At 23.6% G+C, this 15,981-nt stretch overlaps 8 protein-coding genes across 8 annotated transcripts, besides 36 other annotated features; 4 read left to right on the forward strand and 4 right to left on the reverse strand.

Annotated features, from left to right (window-relative positions):
• The first annotated feature begins 247 nt into the window (after window positions 1–247).
• Window positions 248–353: a microsatellite.
• An 8-nt stretch (window positions 354–361) lies between these two features.
• EDI_074290 (ATP-dependent RNA helicase mak5, putative) lies at window positions 362–2,122 on the forward strand (the record flags this gene model as incomplete). The annotated part of the gene is made up of 1 exon (XM_001737245.1): window positions 362–2,122. The coding sequence occupies one exon, from the start codon at window positions 362–364 to the stop codon at window positions 2,120–2,122; it is 1,761 nt and encodes a 586-aa protein (XP_001737297.1).
• Window positions 386–469: a microsatellite.
• Window positions 774–796: a sequence feature (AT_rich).
• Window positions 2,123–2,146: 24 nt separating the features above from the next.
• Window positions 2,147–2,215: a sequence feature (AT_rich).
• Window positions 2,216–2,306: 91 nt separating this feature from the next.
• On the forward strand, window positions 2,307–2,966 carry EDI_074300 (uncharacterized protein; the record flags this gene model as incomplete). The annotated part of the gene is made up of 2 exons (XM_001737246.1): window positions 2,307–2,377; window positions 2,681–2,966. 2 exons carry the CDS (start codon window positions 2,307–2,309, stop codon window positions 2,964–2,966), a joined length of 357 nt encoding a protein of 118 aa, XP_001737298.1.
• Window positions 2,462–2,649: a microsatellite.
• Window positions 2,564–2,751: a microsatellite.
• Window positions 2,710–2,854: a microsatellite.
• A 205-nt stretch (window positions 2,967–3,171) lies between the features above and the next one.
• Window positions 3,172–3,203: a sequence feature (AT_rich).
• Window positions 3,204–3,545: 342 nt separating this feature from the next.
• Window positions 3,546–3,599: a sequence feature (AT_rich).
• A 189-nt stretch (window positions 3,600–3,788) lies between these two features.
• Window positions 3,789–3,841: a sequence feature (AT_rich).
• Window positions 3,842–3,876: 35 nt separating this feature from the next.
• Window positions 3,877–3,976: a microsatellite.
• Window positions 3,977–4,489: 513 nt separating this feature from the next.
• Window positions 4,490–4,530: a microsatellite.
• A 41-nt stretch (window positions 4,531–4,571) lies between these two features.
• Window positions 4,572–4,804: a sequence feature (AT_rich).
• Window positions 4,805–4,900: 96 nt separating this feature from the next.
• Window positions 4,901–4,987: a sequence feature (AT_rich).
• A 108-nt stretch (window positions 4,988–5,095) lies between these two features.
• EDI_074310 (heat shock cognate HSP70 protein, putative) lies at window positions 5,096–6,754 on the forward strand (the record flags this gene model as incomplete). The annotated part of the gene is made up of 1 exon (XM_001737247.1): window positions 5,096–6,754. The coding sequence occupies one exon, from the start codon at window positions 5,096–5,098 to the stop codon at window positions 6,752–6,754; it is 1,659 nt and encodes a 552-aa protein (XP_001737299.1).
• Window positions 5,300–5,341: a sequence feature (AT_rich).
• Window positions 6,481–6,502: a sequence feature (AT_rich).
• A 77-nt stretch (window positions 6,755–6,831) lies between the features above and the next one.
• Window positions 6,832–6,874: a sequence feature (AT_rich).
• A 37-nt stretch (window positions 6,875–6,911) lies between these two features.
• Window positions 6,912–6,947: a microsatellite.
• A 319-nt stretch (window positions 6,948–7,266) lies between these two features.
• Window positions 7,267–7,411: a microsatellite.
• A 154-nt stretch (window positions 7,412–7,565) lies between these two features.
• Window positions 7,566–7,649: a microsatellite.
• A 19-nt stretch (window positions 7,650–7,668) lies between these two features.
• Window positions 7,669–7,800: a microsatellite.
• Window positions 7,712–7,800: a microsatellite.
• Window positions 7,801–7,856: 56 nt separating this feature from the next.
• Window positions 7,857–7,918: a sequence feature (AT_rich).
• Window positions 7,919–7,949: 31 nt separating this feature from the next.
• Window positions 7,950–9,822, reverse strand: EDI_074320 (uncharacterized protein; the record flags this gene model as incomplete). The annotated part of the gene is made up of 2 exons (XM_001737248.1): window positions 7,950–9,634; window positions 9,684–9,822. The coding sequence occupies 2 exons, from the start codon at window positions 9,820–9,822 to the stop codon at window positions 7,950–7,952; spliced, it is 1,824 nt and encodes a 607-aa protein (XP_001737300.1).
• Window positions 9,823–9,859: 37 nt separating this feature from the next.
• Window positions 9,860–9,941: a sequence feature (AT_rich).
• Window positions 9,942–9,960: 19 nt separating this feature from the next.
• EDI_074330 (alpha-1,3-mannosyltransferase ALG2, putative) lies at window positions 9,961–11,154 on the reverse strand (the record flags this gene model as incomplete). The annotated part of the gene is made up of 1 exon (XM_001737249.1): window positions 9,961–11,154. The coding sequence occupies one exon, from the start codon at window positions 11,152–11,154 to the stop codon at window positions 9,961–9,963; it is 1,194 nt and encodes a 397-aa protein (XP_001737301.1).
• Window positions 10,788–10,825: a sequence feature (AT_rich).
• A 50-nt stretch (window positions 11,155–11,204) lies between the features above and the next one.
• Window positions 11,205–11,255: a sequence feature (AT_rich).
• Window positions 11,249–12,301, reverse strand: EDI_074340 (uncharacterized protein; the record flags this gene model as incomplete). Its single annotated transcript, XM_001737250.1, has 1 exon — window positions 11,249–12,301. The coding sequence occupies one exon, from the start codon at window positions 12,299–12,301 to the stop codon at window positions 11,249–11,251; it is 1,053 nt and encodes a 350-aa protein (XP_001737302.1).
• Window positions 12,300–12,349: a sequence feature (AT_rich).
• Window positions 12,350–12,441: a microsatellite.
• Window positions 12,430–13,548, reverse strand: EDI_074350 (mannose-6-phosphate isomerase, putative; the record flags this gene model as incomplete). Its single annotated transcript, XM_001737251.1, has 1 exon — window positions 12,430–13,548. One exon carries the CDS (start codon window positions 13,546–13,548, stop codon window positions 12,430–12,432), a length of 1,119 nt encoding a protein of 372 aa, XP_001737303.1.
• Window positions 12,943–12,980: a sequence feature (AT_rich).
• Window positions 12,994–13,067: a microsatellite.
• An 85-nt stretch (window positions 13,549–13,633) lies between the features above and the next one.
• Window positions 13,634–13,656: a sequence feature (AT_rich).
• A 54-nt stretch (window positions 13,657–13,710) lies between these two features.
• Window positions 13,711–13,770: a sequence feature (AT_rich).
• Window positions 13,771–13,851: 81 nt separating this feature from the next.
• Window positions 13,852–13,876: a sequence feature (AT_rich).
• Window positions 13,877–13,954: 78 nt separating this feature from the next.
• Window positions 13,955–13,997: a sequence feature (AT_rich).
• A 97-nt stretch (window positions 13,998–14,094) lies between these two features.
• Window positions 14,095–14,162: a microsatellite.
• Window positions 14,163–14,196: 34 nt separating this feature from the next.
• On the forward strand, window positions 14,197–15,618 carry EDI_074360 (serine/threonine protein phosphatase, putative; the record flags this gene model as incomplete). The annotated part of the gene is made up of 1 exon (XM_001737252.1): window positions 14,197–15,618. One exon carries the CDS (start codon window positions 14,197–14,199, stop codon window positions 15,616–15,618), a length of 1,422 nt encoding a protein of 473 aa, XP_001737304.1.
• A 115-nt stretch (window positions 15,619–15,733) lies between these two features.
• Window positions 15,734–15,768: a sequence feature (AT_rich).
• Window positions 15,769–15,981: the final 213 nt, after the last annotated feature.

Genomic DNA, 15,981 nt, shown 5'->3' on the forward strand with positions numbered 1-15,981 from the left:
TTTTTCAAGTATTTTTCAATCAGAGTTTTTAAAAGATAAAAGAGTCAAATACAGCAATTATTTAAGAATAAGAATAATTAGGTTATTGGTTGTTAAGGTTCAAAAAGAAGTGACTTAAAATTTAGGAAAGAGAATAACAAATAAATGAGAGTATTCAAAATTATATACTTCAATATACGGTTCTTTTGTTTTAGTTTTAAGAACATAAGGAATTAATAAAATAATTGGTAACAGTAAACCGAGAGATAAAACAAAAAGAAATATGATAAGAAGAAATAGAAAAAAATAATAAAAAGAAATAATAATTAAACTATAGTATGAATAAAGAAAAAAAGAATTTAAAAAGAAGAAAACCCTTTTTATGTCAGAAGAATACCAAAAAATGGAAGAAATAAAAGAAGAAGAGAGTATTAAAGAAGAAAATGAAGAAGAAGAGAAAGAAGAAAAAAAAAAGATGGAAGAAGAAGAAATTGATGATAATTTATTAGTGATTGAAATGAAAAAGTGGATGAAATTATATAAATTAGATTTAAGAATAATTAGAGCTCTATATGATTTAGGATTTATTAATCCAACTGAAATTCAACAATTATCAATTAAAAAAGCATTAAAATTTCATAAAGATGTTGTTGGGTCAGCACCAACTGGAAGTGGTAAAACATTATCATTTTTAATTCCAATTGTACAACGATTAATTGAATTAGATAAAATAGATTCTACACAATGTGTAATTATTGTTCCAACACGTGAACTAGCGGTACAAATAAATGAACATTTTAAAAAATTAATTAAATATCTTCCACAATTTACAAGTTCAGTTATTGTGGGAGGAATGGCAATTCCAAAACAAGTAAGACTTCTTTCACAAGAACCTACAATTGTTATTGGTACACCCGGAAGATTATATGAATTATATTCTGAAACTGAACATAATGTTCTTCAAACATTACCTGAAATTCCATTTATTGTATTAGATGAAGCAGATAGGTTATTAGAAAAAGGACATTTTATTGAATTAACAAAATTATTGGATGTATTTAATAATAAAGAAAAACAAACATTTGTTTTTTCTGCTACAATGATTCTTGCAAGTGAAATGATGGCTAAAAAATATTCTTCAAATGGTGAAGATGAATTAACTAGAATGTTACAAAAATTAAAAATGAATGATACTGAATTAATTGATGTTTCTACTCCACAACAAACAGTAGAACAAATGGAAGAAAAGAAAGTAGTTGTACCAAGTCTTGTAAGAGATGAAGCATTATTTTATATTCTTACTTATATGAAACCGGGAAAAACTTTGGTATTTGTTAATGCAATTACTATGATTAAAAGACTTGTTCCATTATTTCAAATGATTGGATGTTCTGTATGTAGTTTATATAGTGGAATGGAAATGAGTCAACGGTTAAGGAATATTGAAAAGTTTACAAAAGGAAATGATATTGCATTATTTACTACTGATGTTTCTGCACGTGGTATTGATATTGATGATGTAAAAACAGTTATTCATTATGACTTACCAAGAACATCTGAATTATATGTTCATAGAAGTGGTAGAACTGCACGTGCAGGAAGAAGTGGATTATGTATAGTATTTGTTGAGAAAGAAGATAAAACACCATATGAGCATTTATTAAAAACTCTTAAGAAAAAAGATTTCCCAATGATAAAACTTGATGCTAAACCTTATAATTTTGCTAAGAAAATCCTTTCATTGGCTCGTAAAATATCTAATACTAATCAACAACATAAAAAAATTAGTAATGACAAAGCTCTTAAAAAAGCTTTAGATGTCGATGACCAATCAAGTGATGATGAAACTGAAGATGAAAGAGTTGAAAGACAAAGAAATGAAAAACTTGAAAAAATGAAAATTTTTGAATTAAAAGAAGAATTAAAAGACCTTTTAAAAAGGTATCAAATTACTAAGTATCATGGAACAAATAAAGCTGACTTTTTAATTGGTTTACAACTTAAAGAAATTCATGACACTCCAAATAAACCTAAAGGAAAATCAAAAAGAGATCAAAAAAGACAACATTTTGTCTCACCAAAAAATTTAGAAGTTGGGGATATTGAAGAACAATTACGATTTGTTAGATCCTTAAAGAAATGATTGAATTGAATGATTTTGAATAAGAAAAAAAATATTTTAAATTTAGATTTTTTTTTCATTTATTGATTTAATTTAACTTATTTAAAATAAAAAGGAGTTAATTAAGTATTAATAGAATTATTAACTTTTGTCTAATTATTCTTGTTTTATTTGTTATTCATTTTATTGTTAACAATTAATTCTAATGGGTATATTCTGTGTGTTAGAAATAATGTTTTATGAAATTCACTTATTTTTAACTTCTTTGATGATTTCGTATTTAATTCTTTTATTAATTAAATGTTTTCTTCATTTACTATCTCATTGATAGAAATTACTATTTGGATTATCTTTATCCTTTTTTTTCATTTCATTCATTTATTTCTTACTTTTTTTTTTATTAAAATATCATCATTAATATTTGGCTAATTATTCAATTTCATTTACTATGCTATTTCTTCTTTTTTATATCTCTTTTTCTTTATTTATTGTTCTCCATTTTTATATCTTTTATTTGTTTTTTTTTTGATTATTATTATTATTTTATTATTGTTTTAGTTTTATATGAATTATATTTAGCTTTATTGTTTTCTTTTATTTTAGATTGAATATATTTGTTTTATATCATCTTTTCTTTATCTTTTATTTTTTATTTATTCACTCTTCATTAATTTCTTTTACCATTCTTATTATTTATTTTATTATTTCCCTTCCTTCTTTTATCCCCTTAATTATTAATTTCTTGTTTTATTTTCTTTACAAGAATAAAAGTATTATAAAAACAATGATAATATTATTTGATATATTCTATGTATTGAAAACAATAGTTATTAAAATAAATAAGAGGGCAAAATATAATAATTAATTATGACTAATATAGTTCATTTCTTTCCAATTTAAATACGTTGTATTTCAATTCTTATAGTTTTGTTTTATTGATCAGTTATATTTAAAGTAACAAATGGGAACCAAAATAAGCGAAGAAATTATGCATTTAAATAAAATGTTCAATTGAAAATAGTGTAATATATTTTTGCATATTAGATTATTCTGTTTTCTATTATTTTCTCTTAAAATTATAAAATATAAAATAAAATAAAAAGTAGGTAAAATATGAAATCTATAACAATCAGTTGACATTTTGTAATATCTTATTGTATTGAGTATGATGTATCTTGACTTGTTGATTATATTCATTCATAATTCTGTTCTTTTTATATTATTCTTTATTTCATTTCTTTTACCTTCAATTCTATTTTAATGTGAAAATATCATTATGAAAAATAATAAAGAAGAACATTATGTTAATTCAAATTTATAATGTTAGTTATGAATAACAATGATTATATAAATATGAATATCAATCTTATTGTTATTAATGAGTAATTATGTTATATTTCATTTATCATATTGATGAGATATCATAATGATATGTTAATAGATGTTATTATTTATTTATTTAAATGATATATTTATTGATATAAACATTAAATTATATCACAGATGATTATCAATAATGAATGATGATAATATACAATGTAAATTATTTATATTATCATATCAAACAAGAGATAAGTGATGAAACAAATAAAAAGATAATAATAAGAAGTATCAATGAAATGATGATATGATAATAACAAATTGAATAATTTAAACATCAACACAATAATACAGAATAAAGAATGACTATTTAATATGTATTATAAATTAATATTTATAAATAATAATAATGAATTTAATGTTCATCTTCAACTTTCATTCATGATAATAACTCATTAATTTTATCATTAATCATTATATTTATTTCTTATTATTTTCTTTATTCTTTCTTTTTATCATTTTCATTTTATATTTATTTTATTTCAATTTCAATTTCATCAACAGATATATTCATTTAATACAGAAAACGAAGTAGAAAGATATAACTAATAATATACAAATATGTTATTCTCATATTTAATCACAAATATTTACATCTAATTGTATTTTCTACTATTTTTTACCTTTTAATCAATTAACAAGAATTATTTTGGATTATGATAATTCATTTCAATGAACTATCAAACATAAACACCATATTTTAAACAAACAATGAAGACATTCATTACATTTATACAGCAATTAAGAAATAATTAACAAGTTCACAAATCATTATAATAATAATATAATGATGAATACGAATAAAATGCATAATTTCGTGACCTATTACATAAATAAAACCAAAGATCTTATAAAATTATCCTTGTAAAAAATTAATGTAAAATTTAATTGAGTAAAAAGAATAGTTGAATTATCTTTGAATTTCTCTTTATTTATTATTTTCATAGATACTATCTATTTATATTCAATTCAAACTTATCAAACTTCTTTTTATTGTTGAGTTTACTTTTATTAATTTTATTATTATTATTATTATTATTATTATTATTTTAAATATAATATGATGTATTAGTTATAATGAATGTATTTGAATATTATTAATCATTTTTAATAATTCTTTTAATAATGAAGATATTTTATTCTTTATTATATTATTATATTTGACAATTATAATTATCCGCTAATTAATTTTTCATCATTATGAATTAATATATAATTAATATTTCAATCAATAAAATGATTAAATTTATTTCTATTAAATAATAAATAATTGAGTATTTATTATTGTATAATTTCAAAAACATTTCTTTATTTTAATTTTATCTCTTTTCATTTACATCAATTAGTGATATGCAAAGTTAACAGAATTGTCAGAAAATATTGAAATGACATAACATATGATTTAATAAGTTCTAATAGTTAATATTTGTATTCAATTTTTATTTTATATTTTTATAACATTTTCATTTTTTGTGTTTTTGTTATTCTAAAAATAAATTATTAATTCTATGTTTGGAAAATGTGATTGAAATAAAAATATAAATCAATGTGTTTATTTCTAATATTCGTTTTTGTTTGTCATAACATTCAACACAATCTTATAATATTCATTTAATGACACAACAAGAAGAGTTCTCAATTTCAATTGGAATTGATTTAGGACTTACACATTCTTCAGTTGCTTATTATGACATTGTTAGAAATGAACCTATCATACTTCAAGACAAAACAGGAAAAGAACAAATACCATCGTGCGTTAATCTTTCACAACTAAATAGTAGTGGATTTGCTGTTGTAGGAAATGTTGCAAAATATGACATTAATAATAAATGTATTATTTATGATAGTAAAAAAATAATAGGAAGAGATGAAATTGATGTTGATTATGAAGATTATCCATTTGAAGTAAAAGGCAGAGATAATGGAAGTGCTTATATTGAATGTTATAATCCATTGACTCAAGAAAGTGAAGAATTTGAACCAGAAGAAATTAGTGGAATGATATTAAAATATTTATATGAAACTGCCCAAGAAAAACTTGGTAATCATCCAATATCAAATGTTATTGTTACTGTCCCAGCTGAATTCAATGATAGACAAAGAGAGGCAACATTATTGGCATGTAAATTAGCAGGAATTAAGAATGTTGAACTTGCTAATGAACTAATAGCAGTTATTATTGAATATAAAAGAGAATATCCAAATTCATTAAAAAATGGAGATAAAATTGTAGTAATTGATTTTGGAAGAACACTAGATGTAACATGTTGTAAAATAGTAAATGATAATATCATTGTAGATTCATCCGGAGGAAATGAGAATTTAGGATTCAATGACATTGATAAAGTGATGAGTGATATTATTAAAGAAAGAATAGAAGAAGGTATTCCAGGATATTATGAACAGAAACAAGGAATGACTCAAGAAGAAAAGATAACACTCAACAAGAAAATAATTAGATTAAAGAAAGAATCAGAAAGAATTAAAATTGAATTAAGTGATAAAAATGATACTGAATTAGATTTAGAATTATTATTATTATCTGATGATTATGAATTTAGTACTGATTTTACTATCACAAGAAAAGAATTTGAAGAAGAATGTTACAAAAGAGGAATATATGAAGAATTTATTAATAAAATAAAACAAGTTACTCAAAGAAAAGGATATAAAAAAAGAAATGTTAAATTAGTAATACTAAATAGTGGAATATGTAAAATACCAAGAATTAGAGAAGAGGTTACTAAGTTATTTGATATACAAACATTTGCTGATGAAAGTTTTAATCCACTTAATGCTGTTGTAAAAGGAGCTGCATATTTAGCATTTTCAAAACAAGAAACTGTTATTGGTCATGAAGTTGTATATGATATTGTTCCAACACCAATTGGAATAGAAGTAAAAGGAGGAACATTTAAAATACTTATTAAAGATGGAGAAAAACTTCCTACAAATATAATTACAAAAAGGTATTCTACAACAAAACTCAATCAAACATCAATAAAATTTAATATTTATAAAGGATTTGGTAAATGTGTTAATTCATATAAAATGGAATACATCACTACTCTTTGTATTGATCGAACTCATAATGGAAAATCTAGAGAACAAATAATTGAATTTACAATGCAAATTAATGAAAAGGGGGTGATGAATATTTGTGGTTCTGTTATTGGGACTGATATCAAAAAAGAAATGCATGTTAACATTGATTTATCTAGAGAAAATGGTGAAACTGCAAAATTAATAAAACATTTTCAATCATTTTATTAAACGAATAATTCTTAATTGGAGTTTTATTTTGATAATGAACTGAATAATGTAATGAATAAATAAGAGAGGATATTAGGTATAAAAGAAATAAATAAAGAAAATAATAATTAATCAAATAAAGAATATCAAATTGATTATCATTTTGATATTGATTATCTTTTATTTTATTTATTATTCTTTTATTTTATTTTATCATTGTTTATGATTTAAACAAAGAAGATGTGAACTATTTAAATATTGTTAATGGAGATAGAAGTTGGTGATGAATGGAATATGAATAAAAATAGAAATGATATTACGAATCAGTAGAAATGATAGATATGATAAACAAAAGATTAGTTATCTTTCTCAACTCTCATTTAACAAACACAAATCATGATTAACACCAGTGAATGTCCTAAACCACAAACCTACAATAAGTACTTTTGTATTACACTCTCCTCTATTCTACAACATTTGTCCTAGTATAATTTCTCTTCTTATTTATCTAATTGTGTTATTTTCTTTCATTTAAATAAACACAACATCACAAAATAAGAAATAAACATGAAAATAAGAAAAATAAAATATAATCAACAATAAACATTAAATTATATAATAATAAACAGTAAACAAAACATAAAATAGAAACAAAACAAGAAACAATTAGTAAAGATATTTGTTTTATTTTTTATTTTGTTAAGAACAACAAATCGGTATTATCAGTTAGTTCAACTATGCCTTTGGTTGTAGTACAAACAATATTCAACATCACCTCCTATCCCTCCTTCTTATTCTTTATTGGATTCTTTTAATTTATTGATGACATCTGTTATTTTTAATTTCTCCATTTTTATATCTTTTATTTGTTTTTATTTTGATTATTATTATTATTTTATTATTGTTTTATTTTTATATGAATTGTATTAACTTTATTGTTTTCTTTTATTTTAGATTGAATATATTTGTTTTATATCATCTTTTCTTTATCTTTTATTTTTTATTTATTCACTCTTCATTGATTTCTTTTACCATTCTTATTATTAATTTCTTGTTTTATTTTCTTTACAAGAATCAAGAACATTGCTCAATAATAATAGTCTTACATTGAAAAAGAGTCTTGAATAAATAACATAATTTAAAATAATAAAATTTACTTGAATTACATTTTCTTTTAATTTAAATGTTTGATGAAATAAATTGAAGTAAAACTTAATTAATCTATTTCATAAATTTGTTGTTTTTCTAATAAATCAAAGTCATGAGCAGTTGGAACAAAACAAGCTTGTGCAGCATGATGTTGCATTGCACGATAAACGAATTGATGAGCAAAAAACTCTCTCCATGATAAACGAGAAGCCTCATCATGAGTGATTAATTTTTTGATAAGGTCTTGAAGATGAAATTCAACTTTAACATAAGAAGGAAAACTTAGAGGTTGTTTAGTTTGGAAAGCATAATCAATAGTTGCTTTATTTGTACTAAATGGATATTCATTAGTTGCTAGTCTATATAAAACAACACCAAGACTATACAAATCACTTTTAGTAGTATAAACTTTATGATATTTAATCTCAGGAGATAAATAAATAAATGTACCAACATTAGTTTGCATTAATGTACTATCATCACCAAAAGCACGAGATAATCCATAATCAGCAATTTTTAAACGAGGATATTTCATTGTTTTAGGAGGTGTACATAAAAGGAAATTTTCTAATTTAAGGTCTCTATGAATAATATGTTTACAAAAATGTAAATACCATAATCCACTTGCTATTTCTGCTAAAAAATGAAGTATTTCTGGTGTACTTAAAGGTCCTCCATTTTTTTCAAGATATTTCTCTAATGTTCCTTGGTCACAATATTCCATAACTAAATAAAAATAATGAGAACTAGGTGATGTTATTATTTGTTCTAATTGTTGTAATGGAATGTCTGAATTCTCTGTACACTTTTCTGATAATTTATTTTCACATTCAAAATAATCATGAAACTCAACCACATTAGGATGAATACATAATTTCATTACTCGTGCTTCTCTTAATAATGAATCTTTTTTTGATTCTGGTACTTCCTTTAATGCTACTTTATATATATTTCCTTCTATCTGATGTTCAGCAAGAAATACTACACCAAATGCACCTTTACCAATAATTTTTTTAGGAACATAATCTTCTCCAGTTCCTTTTGATGTTTCAACTTTATAATCTCTACACCGTTGAATAAAAGGGTGAATAAAAAAATCGTCCCATTGCATTCTTTCTTTAGGATTATAAACTAGCATTCTACTTAAAAGGTCTTTTAACGATAAATCTTCAATTCCTTTTAAATCAATTTTCTTTTGTTGTGATAATGTTTCAAATACTTTATTTGGTGGAAATGGAAAGCGGTTACAAAATAATACAAATATTAATACTCCTAATGACCAAATATCTGAATTTTCATTTATTTGATTTAAATATAATTCTGGTGCACAATAAAACATATTTTGAAGAAAAACTTCTTTAGGAGAGATATATAATACATTTTCAAAATAATTTGTTACTTTTAACTTTGGAATTGGAGATGAAGTGTCTTTTGTTAATATTAAATTGTGTGGGTTTAACATAAAATGTTGTTTATGTAATGTTTGAACCATATATTCCATTGCTACAGATAAGTCACATAAAAAAAAGAAACGTTCTCCATCGGTTAATGATTTGTGTGCAATAGTATATAAGTCAACACTTTTTTGTGAACAATATTCTAATACTTCCCAATATTCATATTGATCTTCTACTGAACAAATAAATCCATCATAATATCTAACAAAATTTGAATGTTCTACTGTTTTAGCTAAATCTCTTTCTTCATCTAATTTTTTTATTTTTTCTTTGTCGTCAAGTAATATTGGCACTCCTATGAATTAGTCTTTCTTTTACTCTTTCTTTTATTTAGTAATTCAAACTTTTGATAACAAAAAATGAATATTTATGTTCTTTAACCATTGTAATAGCTTTGTTAATGATTGTTCCTTTCTTTGATTTATGGAGAACCTCTCTTAATATAAATCTTTCTTTTTTATTATTGTCAATTCTTCCCTCCATTGTTTTTATCAAAAACTCTTTTATTAGTTCTTTAAACTATTTTTTTACTTTTTTCTTTTTTTTTTCTATAAAATTTTTAAGATTGAAATAACACAAATTTTATTAAATAACTTAAAAATGTGTGGAAGTAGAATTTATTTAATTTGATATGACTTGATGTACAACCTCTGATACGTTCTTTGTAAATGTCTCAAACCCAAACTTTTCTTTAGTTGCTTTCTTAGCGTTTGACTTTAACTTTTGTCTTAAGTTATTGTCATGACATAATCGAGAGATACATTTTGCAAATCCTTCTTTAGTTCCATCACAAAGAAGTCCTGTTAATTCATTTTGTACTGTTTCTAATGGACCACCATTATTACATGCAATTACTGGTACTCCTTTAATCATTGCTTCTAATGGAACAATACCAAAATGTTCAAATGGAGGAGTATATAACACAGCAGTAGCTTTTTTAAAAAGATATTCACGTTCTTCATTTGAGAAGTTTTTAAGTAAAGACACATGACTTTCAATATGCAATTGATGTGAAAGTTGTTCTAATTCATTATAAACATCTTTATTTTCTTTTACTCTAAGATCATAACCACCAGCAATGATAATTCTAACATTATTTTTTAAATCATCTTCTAATAAACTTAATGCTTCAAGTGCTACTTTATGATTCTTTTTTCCTTCATATCTATTAATTGAAATAAACCAAAATTCTTCTTTAGGTTCTTCTTCAAATGGACTTTCACTATTCATAGATTCTTCTAAAATAGGATTATAAGTTGGATACAGGACTTGTGGTGTTCTTGAATGACTTGGAAATGCTTTTTCATAAACTGATTGTGTGTATAAACTATTTACTACAATTGAATCACTTAGTCCCATAGATTTTTCTTCTAACCAGTCAAATGGAATTCTATATATTTTCTTCATAAATCCTCCTTCCTTACAAAGACATTTGTCTGGATGATGACAATAAAATAATACTTTTTTATTAAATAATTTTAATATTGGAACTCCAATTGAAATTTGATCAACAATATAAATGTCTGCATTAGTTTTCCATGCTACAATTATTGATAAATAAAGTGCTCTTAGTGTAGCAAAGAAAATATAAAAATATCCAAATAATGTAATTGGAAGGAAATCTCCATGAACAAATACTTGAAACCTTCCTTTTGTCTCTGGAAAACAATGTTCTTTATCATGATGTGATGTATAAAATTTAACGTCATAATCTTCATGTTCTAATGCAAGAGCAAGATCTACAACAAGTCGTTCAGCTCCTCCAATACCAAGATCAGGATGAATAATAATAGCAGTTTTAGTGTTATTGTCCATATTTCAATTTTTTAAGATCTTTTTTTTCTTTTTCTTTTAATAATTCAACCAATAATTTCATAATATCAAAAATAATAATTTAATTATATTAAAATTAATTAGATGGATGTGATACTGTATTTTGAATAGATATTGTTGGTGATTGATTTGATTGAATTCCTTGACAAGTTGTTGGTGTTGTTGTATTAATTTGTTGATCTGGTATTTGTGCATTAAGTGGAACATCATACATTCCATCATAATATTTTACTAGATAAACAGGTTGAGGATATGTATAATTAGGAATAGGTTGTACAGGAATTTGATTAATTTTTATTGAAGATTCAATGAGAGGATTAGTATTTGTTGATGGTTGAATAACTTTTGATTGTGAATTTGAACTTTTTGATTTTCTATTTTTTCCTAACACTAAAATTTGTTTTCTTGTAACTGAATTGAGTTTATCAATAGAATAACGTAATCCTTCTCTACTAAAATAACGATAATTATCAGTAATAAATTGAACTACTCTATCACTATACATTAATGACATTTCTCTTAATAAACATCCAACACCTAATTGTACAAATCGTTCACTACTTTTAATACAAGCAGCACAAATATCAAAAGATAAATCTGTCATTGCACCAACTTTAACTAAAGATACAAAAGTAACACAAGAAGCTCTCATACGCCAAACTTTACCAGAATCTTTCCATTGTGAAATTTTTGTTGCAAATTCATCACTTTTTTTAATTAAAGGACCAAGTACTCTCAAAGAAAAAGAATCACAAATTTCCCATGTTGTAATATCATTATCAAAAATACGTTCAAAGTCTGGAATATGATTAATTGTAATTTCATCAAGTATTTTTGTTATTACCATTGTTCCTATTTTCTTTTCTTCAATTGTTCCTAATGCCAAAAAACGATAAGCAAAATAAAGTTGATTATTTGGAGAATATGATGAAAGTGTTGTTGAATAAAAATTATCAAATATTGTTTGTAATTGTGCAGATCTAATATTATATGTTCCTGTTGAAGGTTTTTCATTTGAAATACTTCTTAAAGAAACTTGTAATGATTCTATAACATCATTGAATGGTATATAAACATATTTACCACCAATATATGCAATATGAATTGGTTTAATAAATTCTTCAGTCATAAAAATAAAAGTTATAATTAATAGTTTATTTTCTAAAAACATTAATTTATAAAAAAAAAATGTTATTAAAAATAATAATAATTTATTTAAGAGAAAAATAAGAATAATAAATAGAAGTAACAATGAAATTATGAAAGTAACACAAGTGAAACATCATCAAGAGCACTAACAGTTAAAATATTTCTATCTTTAATTAAGAAAGCAGCACCAATTTGGTAGATAGAATTTTCAATTCTTACTTCTCCTTTATATAATACAAATAAAGAGGTACTTAAAATTGATACATCAATAGTAAAACCTTTATTAATATGATAAACAGTAACTATAAAACTGTTTAAATATTGATGAGGATTTATATATCTAATTGATTGAGCAGCTTGATAATTATCTGAACGTATTGTTAATATTTCTTTATCTACTTCACTAATTCTATTACAAGTTTCATGAGGAATAAATTGTAAAGCTTCAATATCACAAAATTTATGAGTAAGTCCAAATCGAATAACATTATCACTTGAAATCATTGCTTCAACACATTCTCCTTCAATATATCCATGAGGATAATTTGGAGGAATAAAAAATGCATGATAAGGTTCAAATATTTCATATCTAAGAAGAAAACAAACAATAAGTCCAACATCATTTTTAAATTTATAAACTAATTTATTAAATAATATTTGATGTTTTGATAATGTTTTTTTATTTTGAATTAATGAATTAATATATTTATTCATTTCATTTATATAATTAATTACTTTATTTTTTTCTAATAAATGTGCTCTTATTAATAAAGAACGAGCTTCTTCTCCTTCTTGATAATTTAATACTTTTACTAATGGTGGATTATTTTTCATTTGAAAGCGTAATAATTCTTCATCAACAAATCCTAAGAAACAATGAAATTGACTTAAAGGAATACATATTTCTGGTTTAGCATTAGCATCAACATAATGAATAGGATCTTTTTTAAATAAAATTTCTGCTGTAGAAGCATCTGGATGAATTTGAAGTGATAATGGATTTTTAATTGAAAGAAATTTTAAAAGAAATGGTAATTTAATATTAATTGGTTCATTTGTTCCAAATAAAAATGATGGTAATCTACTATGACTTCCATACCATATTTCTGCATATGGTCCATTTTCTAATTCACTTAATGATGATACTAAACATGGTTTATCTCTTCCCCAATCATAATGTTGAACTCTACCTTGAATTCTTTGAATATGAGATGGTTCTGCTGTCATATAAAGTAAAAATACTTTTAGTATATTCCATTAAAGTTCAATTTTTAGTTCATATTTTTTCTTTTCTCTTCTCTATCTATGTTTCTTATTTTTTTTTTTAATAATTTTGAGTATTATTTGGTAAATAATTTGATAATAAACTTCTTATGATTCTTTTGAATCTTTTTTTTTTTTCTTTATTATTATAATATAATGTTGTACTTATTATTTAAATAAATTATTCTTTTAGACAAATCTAATACTCATTATTTTTTCTATTATCTTTTTTTTTAATTACAATCAATATCAGAAGGTTATTTGAAGAATATATATATTTTTTTTATTATAACTTTCGATTGGTTTTTAATTGTTTGGTTTGTTACATAAAAAGTTTTCATTTGTGTATTTTATTTTGGTTGGAATTACCATTTTTTATCTTTTTATTTTTCAAAATTTTATATTTATAAAAAGGTTAATAGAGTTGAATGATTTATTATATGAAGAGATGTGTATTAGGTTGTTATGTAGAGATTTAATAACTACAACAATAGATATATGTTCTTCATTAAATAAAAAATAAAAGAAAGTAAAAAGAAAGAAAAAAAAAAAACAAAAAGAAAATAAGAAGAAAAAAACTTGAAAAGGGTAAAATCCTTTTATTAATTTAACATGTCATCATATAGAGAACAAGGTGGTCAATATTTTAAACAAGGAGATTTTACAAGAGCACTTCAAATGTATAATAGGGCTATTTTAGAAGAACCAGAACAAGCTGTTCATTATTCAAATCGTTCTATTTGTTATATTAAATTAGAATGTTATAAAGCAGCTATTTCAGATGCAGAAAGATGTGTTGAAATTGATCCAAATTTTGTTAAAGGATATTATAGACAAGCATCTGCATTTGCAGCATTAGGACAATTACAAGAAGCTATTTCAGCATGTGAGAAAGCAAAAAAATTAGCACCTAAAGATAATATGATTAATTCAATGTTAAAAGGATTAAAAGAAAAAAGAAGAGAACAATTATTTTTTGAAGCTATTTCAGTAGAAGAAGAAAAACAAACTATATCATGGAGAGATATTGATGCATCAACATCAATATTAAAAATTGAAGATGATAAACCAATTACAAAAGAAATTGTTCAAGAAATTTATGAAACTATGAAATCAAATTGTCAATATGGAAAATGTGGAATTCATTTAAAATATTGTCTTAGAATTATTGAAGAAGCAAATGAAATTTTAAAGAAGAGAAATGTATTAGAAGAAATTAATACACAAGGAAAAAAAATGACAATTGTAGGAGATGTTCATGGACAATTTTTTGATTTAATTCATTTATTTGAAATAAATGGATTACCATCTGAAGATAATGTTTATCTTTTTAATGGTGATTTTGTAGATAGAGGAAGTTTTGGAGTAGAATGTGTTTTAACATTATTTTCATTTATGATTATTTATCCAAATTCAGTTTTTCTTGCACGTGGAAATCATGAAACTCGTGCAATGAATTCAATGTATGGATTTGAAGGAGAAGTAAAAACTAAATATAATGAAAATGTTTATCTTGCATTTTCTGATGTTTTTATGCAACTTCCTTATTGTCATGTCATTGATTCTAAAGTATTTGTTGTTCATGGTGGTATTCCACCAATGTACATTTCATTAGATGATATTAAAAAGATTAAAAGAGGTTGTGATCCACAAGAAGGTTCTATTGCATCTGCTCTTCTTTGGGCTGATCCACAAACTTCAAATGGATCATCTCCTAGTATTCGTGGTTGTGGTAAATCATTTGGACCTGATATAACACATAATTTCCTTGATGGAAATAATCTTCAATATATAGTTAGAAGTCATGAAATGAAGATGAATGGATATGAATGGGGAGCTGAAGGTCGTTTAATTACTGTATTTAGTGCACCTAATTACTGTGATCAAATGAATAATAAAGGAGCATATATTCATGTCATTACAGAGAACAAAGAATCTAATGTTGTCTGTAAATTAGAACCTCTTACTTTTGAAGCTTCTCAACATCCAAATATTCCAGCAATGGCTTATGCTTCATTTAGAGGTGTTTTCTAAAAGAGTTGTTATTTCAACTAATTAAATTTTCCATTCTATTATTCTTCTTTTTCTTTTTTTTCTTCTTAATAAAAAGAATAAATCAAATATAAATCAATTAAAACTAAAACTGCTGTTATTAATATAAAGTATATTAAAAATAATATTAAAGGAGACGGTAAATGATGAGAAGGTGCTATATTGTTAGTTGATTCAGTAATTGGAACCTTTGGTTCTGATATTGTTAGGACAATAATATCATGAAATTGTTGAGTTAAACCAACAAATCTTTTTTGAAGAGCTGATATACTGACTTTTTCAGTCATTTATTAATAATTGAAAGTGCTAATAAGTTCATATAATAAACAGATGAATTGGACTAGA

Source organism: Entamoeba dispar, genomic scaffold (genome assembly GCF_000209125.1).
Source record: "Entamoeba dispar SAW760 scf_1105229460493 genomic scaffold, whole genome shotgun sequence".
Classification (NCBI taxonomy): domain Eukaryota; phylum Evosea; order Mastigamoebida; family Endamoebidae; genus Entamoeba; species Entamoeba dispar.